This window comes from Hibiscus syriacus, unplaced genomic scaffold, assembly GCF_006381635.1.
Source record: "Hibiscus syriacus cultivar Baekdansim isolate YM2019G1 unplaced genomic scaffold, ASM638163v2 tig00111648_pilon, whole genome shotgun sequence".
NCBI lineage: Eukaryota > Viridiplantae > Streptophyta > Magnoliopsida > Malvales > Malvaceae > Hibiscus > Hibiscus syriacus.
In genome coordinates, this window is record NW_024063145.1 from 2,244,446 (window position 1) to 2,252,187 (window position 7,742).

A 7,742-nucleotide genomic window follows, 5' to 3' on the forward strand; every position below is an offset into this window, starting at 1 on the left:
TTTTTTTTCATTAATTTTATGGGTAAATTACGTAAATAGTTCCCTGCTTTGTTGAGTTTCGGGATACTATTTTAATGAATCTCATACTATTAAAAATTATAAAATGACATTCGATTATAGACATTGTTTGTTGAGGTCCCCGATTATTATAAATTATAAAATAATCATTGACTATTTATATATTACAAATTTGTATTTTTTCGTTAGAAATTTGACGATAGTCTAAGTTGAACGTTAACCTTCTAACTGAGATACAATAAAATTAAATTTTAATGTATACACCATAATCATTAGGAGAGTTTTAAGTACTGTCTCAATAGTATAACGTAAATGGAGAGTCCTCATAGTCGAGGACCATGTGTATACTTTACCCTAATTTGTTTTGAACAATACCTAATCTAGGGGAGGAAGAAAAGGAATTTTACTTCTAATGGGTATTAAACTCACAACATAAGTGAGATGAAAAGTGTCATTTGAGAGCTTTTAATTATCTACTATAGAAATTGCTTAATATAAAACAATAGTTAAATTTGCTTCAATAATTTTAGTGCTTATATATTCTCTAAGAAATCAAAGTTCAGTTTCTTTAATTGTTACTTTTGTTTTTATTATAATACAAGATAAATAATGCATATTGTAAGACTTGAACGAGATATGATTGTTGCTGTATTGGTAAAAACACGCCTCATAATCCTGGAGACTCAGGTTGAAACCCCTCCAATTTTCTTTATTTAAATATAAATTAAATTTAGAAAAAACCCTCCAATCATGCTATAACGTATGTCATCATATAATTGAATGATTAAATATGTTAAATTAATTTTAAATTATGACTAATTTAATGGGTATAAATAATGAATATTAAATGTATAATTATATCAATTTTCTTGTCATGTTATCAATTTCATTATATATTAACAATAAATAACTTAATTGATATTTAAATAATTAAGTGATTTTATTGACAAAATTAAAAGTTAACAGTCAAAATGGAAGTAAATAATATTTCAGTGATTGTTTACCCAAAATTTATTCACCTCACTCTCGATCCATCACTCTAAACACACTTGAAAGAATATTTATAAAAAAAAAAAAACAATCAAACTTGAAAGGAATCATATGCCATTTAGAATACAGTTAAAAAATTAATTAAAAAACCGTGAAGCATGTCATAACCTTTTATGTCACACATGACACACCCATGTAAGATTCCACCTACTTGTACACAGTTGCAGATGCAAGGCTTTGCCTAGAAAATCCATCTTAAAATTCGAATATTTTTATATTAATATTTCATTTTATTGCATCTATTCTAAAATTTTATTTGTGTTCGTCTCATATGATTTTTTTTTTCATTTCTCAAAAATATTTCTAGATCCGTTACTGCTAGTACATAAAACAATCTAGAAAGACCATTTACTATGATGAGAAAAATCTAATAGTGGTCATTCGATCTTTAGAGGCAACAAAGTTTATGAGACATGTTTCTTCATATGATATAAAAAAAAGGATGTTTTATCAGACATGTTCTCCGGACATCACCTGAAAATGTATTTCTAATATCAACAGCCAACTTGAGAGTTTTCAAAAAATTAAACAATGGAAAACAATCCACAAATGCAAAACCAGAAAGAACGTGACAATGTAATGAAAGATATAAGCAGCTTACTCTACGCTGCCCTTTGTACTCGGGCGGTTTCCTTCAGGTCATCGCAACGGCTGCGGTGATAATCGATCCAAATGCAGAGTTGCCTAATGGCCTCCCTCTTCTCCTCTCCTAGACCTAATATACCTTGATCCTTCTCTTTCATTGCCCTTTCCAAGAACTCAACCTTATTCTCCAGTTGCTTCACGGTTTTCAGCAGATTCTCCTTCTCCCCTTCTTCCTTGTTCGCCTTAATCTGTAGCTTCTCGACTCTTTCTCGTAATGTAGATCCTTGTTCTTTCTGATCTTTCAACTGCTCAATCAAATTAGTCACTTCATTTATAAGCTGCTTTTTCTCTCTTTTTGTTTCTTGACCCCAATGCTTAGCAATCTTGAGCTCTTTTGATGTTTCTTCGAGACAATGCTCATACTTTCTATAGCCTTCTTCGAGTTTCTGGATGACAGCTTCAAATCCAGTCAAGGTATTATTCACATTCTCTGAGATATCGGTGATCATTCTGTGATAGACTTCCTTGTTTGCAGCAATTATTCCAGACAATGTCGTGATCCTTTCTTCAAGCATTCTTTGTTCTTCCAGGAACTTGGCTTCTGCTTTTCTGAAGCTCTCTTCTTTCTCTGTTAGTAACTGTTCTGTGACTCGAAGTTTTTGGTTTGACAAACGGAGCTTAACTTCAATTGTGCGGACGTTTTCGGTGAAAGTACTGAGCTCGTCTACTTTCATTTCTAAATCCCGCCTCAAGTCTTCGATAGTTTGCTCCAAATCAGCTACTGTTTGGTCCTTGCATTGAACACTCTTATCATGCTCTCCGGCCATTTCTTGCATTTTCATTTCTGTGACTTCGATAATTGCCTTGCAGTCTTTAAATGAAGCTTCGAGTTGTTTGTACTCCTCGCATAGCTTGTTAAATGCTTCTTCTTGTTCTTTCAGAATTATCTGATGATCTGTAATCTGGTTCACTAAATCATTTTTCTCATCTCTCTCTGCTTCCAAATCCCTTTGAAGGCCCTCGACCATTCGCTTCAGATCAGCTGCCATCTGACTTTTAGATTCAAATTCTTCCGACATTTCTTGCATCTTCCTTTCTGCAACTTCAAGATTTTCCTTGCACTCAACCTGTTGGCATTCCTCGGTCAACTTCTTATATGCCTCTCCCTGTTCCTCTAGCATTCTCTGTTGATCATTAATTTGACTTTCTAGCTCCAATTTCTGATCATCCTCGAGTTTCTTTTTGAGAGTCAAAAGCTCTTCTTCTCTCTTTTTTGACATCATCTCAAGTACTGAAATTCTGGATTGGAGTCCTATATTTTGTTCTCCCAGATGTTCTGCTTCATTTGCTTTGTTCTCTATCTGCACCGCCATATCTCTGCTTGCTGCTTGCAACATCTCCAACTCAAGTTCCAAGCTTGCCACATGTCCCTCTAGTCCTTTTATCTGAGCAGATGATTGATTAACATGCGTCTCATGTAACTCTTTTAGAGTTGAAACTTCTCTTTCTTTCTCAACTAGTTCATCTTTTGACTGACTCATTCCAGTCATGAGTTCTTGTATTTTGTCCTGTGCCTGCTGAACCTCATTCAAAGCCTCGGAAAGTTTTGAGTGGAGAGATTTATTCTCTTCTACAGTAGCATTAAGACTGTATCTCAATTCTGTAACTTGGTTTTCTGCAGATTCTAGCTTTGGTTGCAAGTTGGAAACCTCGCCCCTAGCACTTTCTAGCTCTTGCTTTAAGGTTATATTTTCCTCTTTCAGCTGATCAACTTCTCTTCTAAGATCTTCTGTAAACTTCTCACCATCTTCAATTCTTTTAGAAGAAGACTCTTTCTCGAGAATTAAGTTATCATTTTCTCGGTTGAGATCTTCCAATCTTTGATTCACCTCAGCTTCCAACTTTGCAGCAGTGTCCAGTTTATGCCTCAGTTCTTCATTCTCGACCAGAACTTGTGTTATTTTGTTCTCTGCTCTTTCAGATTCAAGCTTCAGACATTTTATGATTTCCTCCGCTTCTCGCACCTTGCTTAAAGAGGCTAGATAACCAGAATTCAAAGCATCTTTTTCTTCACTCGTAGTCGTCAGCTTCCTCTTAAGATTGGCAATTTCCAGATTCGCTGCTTCGAGTTCTTGTTTAATGCTGTCTGCCATTTTCCAAGATTCACTTTCCACTTGTCCATTTTTACTGCCTCTGTTTTCCGAAGAATGATCGGAGTCTGAATCTGAACTTGATGAGGACGAGGCATCTTTTTCTCGTTTTCCATGAACTTTTCTTCTCAGCTCTCCCGTGAGATGATCATATTGCTCATAAAGACTTTGATAATGTTTGTGGAAATCCTCAATTAACTCAACAAGTGGTTCCTTCGTGGAGTCATTTTCTTCATCTTTGACGAGCTTCAATATTTTTGTCACCTTGTTATCAATTTCTGCCAACAGAATATATAGACTTGAAATTAAAACAAAACTAAGAAGTAGCAGAACTGGAAAAATCCATGAATGGAAGTTATCATTAAAATGCAAAATTGCTCTCAAAAGATACAATTAAAAATATAGAAATTTACCTATTTTACTTCCTTTAAGCTGCTCATCCTTTTCTGGATCAACATGATTCCCAAAGAATGACTTTATAGACTCTCGAAAACGATGCTTTGTCATCTCTTAAGACAGATCACAAACTAATTTTGCTCAGCAACTGTGTGCGACGACAAGGCAAATCCCCATCACGAAAATAAATCTGAAAAACAGAACTAAGGTTAACAATGATCAATGAACCAGAAAGTATACAAGATAACTCCTAACATGAGCAGATTGATTGCGGAAATCGCAAACATATCATGTCATGAGAACTCTAAACTACTAAACATCCAATTCAATACTTAATTAAAGTAATTTAAACCAAGTACCCTGGTTTTATAATAACCAACCAACAGATGACCAATTCAGGGTATTGCTTGGAGAGAGGCCCTTGTTAACTGATAGAGAAGACTCTCAAAAGCAAAATGCTACAAACTCGTAAAGAAAAATATGTAGGAAATCTTCTTAAACAGAAAACTATAGTGGTTTCTGATAGATCAGTTTGCTTTAAAATGAAAATAAAAGTATTGCAACGATCCAACTGAGTTTTTCCATCATGCAGATTCCAATTTAATTCCAAAAAATCCAGAAAGATCACCAAAATGAAAATCTACCAATATTTAATGCGTAACATTTTCCCAACTTTTCGCACCTAATGAGCAAGTGAGCATTAAGTTTCAATAAATGTTGATTCATGAACGTCTCCCACAAAGCTATATAGAATCTATAGATACAGTGGTCCCAGAGCCACTACCATATATTGATGGAAATTGCTGTATTCATATATATTTGTACAAGTTTTGATATTTTAATAATTCATATTTATATAAATTTTGAAATTGATGTATTCAATTCATATATTATTTACATTGTGTTTTAATTGTTTTTTTTCCTATATACTATAATCACATCGTGTGTAACAATTTCATTATTTACTCCCATTACCACAGACAACCAGTGAAACAAACTAACCACCCTAAAAGAAAATGTTTTACTGTACTATTTTCTGAGCAGGAAGAAACTATTAATATATATCAAAGGCTTAATTAAAAAATAAGTTCCTAAAGTATATCACATTTTTCATCTAGGTACCTAGAGTATACGACATTTTTCATCTAGATACCTAAAGTAATTTTTAGTTAAAATAGGTACTTATATACAAACTTTTCATCGAGGTATCGTAAGTATTTTTTTATCAATACCATGGTCCACTTTAGATAAAAGAATGATATACTTTAGGTACTTACCTTGATTGAAAAATACTTTAGGTACCTAGACAAAAAGGTGATATACTTTATGTACCTACTTTGACTAAAAAAATATTGTAGATGCCTAGATGAAAAATATGATATACTTTATGTACCTATTTCTAGAATAAGCCTATATCAAACCCCAATTTCATTCTTTCTTCCTTCCTTTCTGTTTACAATCGATCCAGAAATGACAATATAAAAGCAACAATATTTTGAAATTAATTGGTTAAGTTGGAAACTTGGGATCTAATCAACTGATGTATAGAATTAATCAGATAATTTATTTGATTGAAAAGTTCCATGAGCATGATTGAAGAACTATGGGTCCACGTAATCAAATCCATAGAGTTACTAGATAATTTCTAAGCATTATAAAAATTACTAATGGTTTTGATTAGATTATTACAAGGAATAAAGGGCTAAAATACGTCACCATCGTCGCCGATTGGAAATTTACCTAATCGAAAATAATCAGCTGTTCTTCCCTTTTTTTCTTTTTCCCGTTTCATAAAACATAAGGCAATCCCCAGTCAATTATAAATCAATTACTCAAAAGCTTTTTATGGTACAAAATGAGCAAAAATAAAACAAAATAACAGTAAGCAACAAAAACTTTTACACTTAATAATAAAAAAAACTAAACAGTTGTATTTGGAATTATTCACCTGACACCTCATATTCACCTTGTTTTCTCAGTCTTGCTTATGAAGCTTTGCTAAGTTTCTACAGAAGCAAACATACTTTTTATAGTTCAAATTAAAAGAGTAATATACTAAATTTAAAAGAAGAAAAATCTGGAAATTTTTGAAAAGTCGAAGAAGAATTTCATGAGTCAATTCAAATTCACAATCTCAAATCATTAGAAAAAAAAAAACAAAAAATATGAAGATATTTGGAAATCCATATACAGAATACAATAGAAATTTCAACGAGATTTAAAAAAAAGATCTAAGTTGATTTTCATGTTTAAGAAAACGAGTGACTGGAAAATAAAGTTATCCTACAAAATCATAAAAAACAACAACAGAGAAAAACAAAAACAAATAAGGGATAATCCAACTAAAATTCAACTATTAATTCAACAAAAACAAACAAGAACAAAGGCTTTCACCAAAACTGAAGCTCAAGTAATCAAAAGAGAAAACACGGTGATGATTAATCAGTCGATAAGAAAAGATTACCTCCGAGCCAGAGCTACAAAACCTGTTTGGTTACCACGAAAGAGAATCTGAGAAAAGAGAGTATTTTCTTTTAAAATCAGAAATGAAATTACCAGTGAAAGAAAAATAAATGGAGAAAATGATTTTGTTTGTATTTGATTTAGAGCACTTTCCTTAGCTTTAGATTGAATCTACACACGTTCTTTTCATCAATTGCCCTTCAATTTTGCTATTTATTGCAGTTATACCCTTCAATTTCTCGTCCAAAGAAAACGTGAGATGATTTTATTCCTTTTTATCAAAAGAAATAATCAATTTTCCCGCGCTTTTTGATGTTTTTGATTTTCACATTTATTTTAAGGGTAAATTACGCATTTAGTACCTAAACTATCAATTTTAATCCATTTTAATATCTAAACTTTCAATTTTTCAAAATCATACCTAACGTTTAGTTTTTACTTCATTTTAGTATTTTATAGTTAAAAAATTAACGTGTTTAGTACCTAAACTATCAATTTTGGTTCGTTTTAGTACCTGAACTTTCATTTTTTTTCAAAACTTAAGTATAGTTTAGGTACTAAACGTGTTTTGATACTTAAACTTTTAAATTTTTAAATACTTAAATTTTTGTACTAAAATGAAATAAAAATTAAACTTTATGTATGCTATTGAAAAAAATAAAAGTTTAGGTACTAAAATGGATCAAAACTGATAGTTTAAGTACTAAATAAGCATCTTACTCTTATCAAATAATTCTCAAAACGGTAAACTACACGTTTAGTACCTAAACTATCAATTTTATTTCATTTTAGTATTAAAACTTCTATTTGTTTCAAAACTATACCTAACATTTATTTTTTATTTCATTTTAGTACCCGCCGTTAAAAATTTAATGGAACTACTGCACATGACGTTTTTATAGGTAAATTACTTCATCACATAACTATCTTCTCACTCTTATTTCGATCACTAATGTTTAATTTTTTTTAATTTAACTACTCAACTATCAAATTATTCATGTTTTAATCAATCTAATTTATTTTCTTAATAATTTTTGTGACATGACATCTTATTTTATTGTTTTATTAATATATAATTAA

General features: G+C 31.5%; 1 protein-coding gene across 2 annotated transcripts; it reads right to left on the reverse strand.

Annotated features, from left to right (window-relative positions):
- Positions 1–1,495: 1,495 nt before the first annotated feature.
- On the reverse strand, positions 1,496–6,761 carry LOC120166880 (COP1-interactive protein 1-like). Of its 2 annotated transcripts, XM_039176061.1 has the most exons (4): positions 6,664–6,754; positions 6,148–6,205; positions 4,217–4,389; positions 1,496–4,081 (listed from the first exon to the last, which is right to left on the reverse strand). In XM_039176061.1, exons 3-4 carry the CDS (start codon positions 4,308–4,310, stop codon positions 1,671–1,673), a joined length of 2,505 nt encoding a protein of 834 aa, XP_039031992.1. In that variant the 5' UTR covers positions 4,311–4,389; positions 6,148–6,205; positions 6,664–6,754; the 3' UTR covers positions 1,496–1,670. The 2 variants fall into 2 exon arrangements, with proteins under 2 accessions (XP_039031992.1, XP_039031991.1); XM_039176060.1 differs by lacking the exon at positions 6,148–6,205 and having other exon boundaries at positions 6,664–6,761.
- Between the last annotated feature and the right edge of the window lie 981 nt (positions 6,762–7,742).

Excerpts from the sequence above, each read along its gene's own strand:
- LOC120166880 (XM_039176060.1), bottom strand. The coding sequence starts at position 4,310 with ATGACAAAGCATCGTTTTCGAGAGTCTATAAAGTCATTCTTTGGGAAT. Across the intron at positions 4,082-4,216 it reads GCTTAAAGGAAGTAAAATAG|AAATTGATAACAAGGTGACA; the intron begins GTAAATTTCTAT and ends TTCTGTTGGCAG.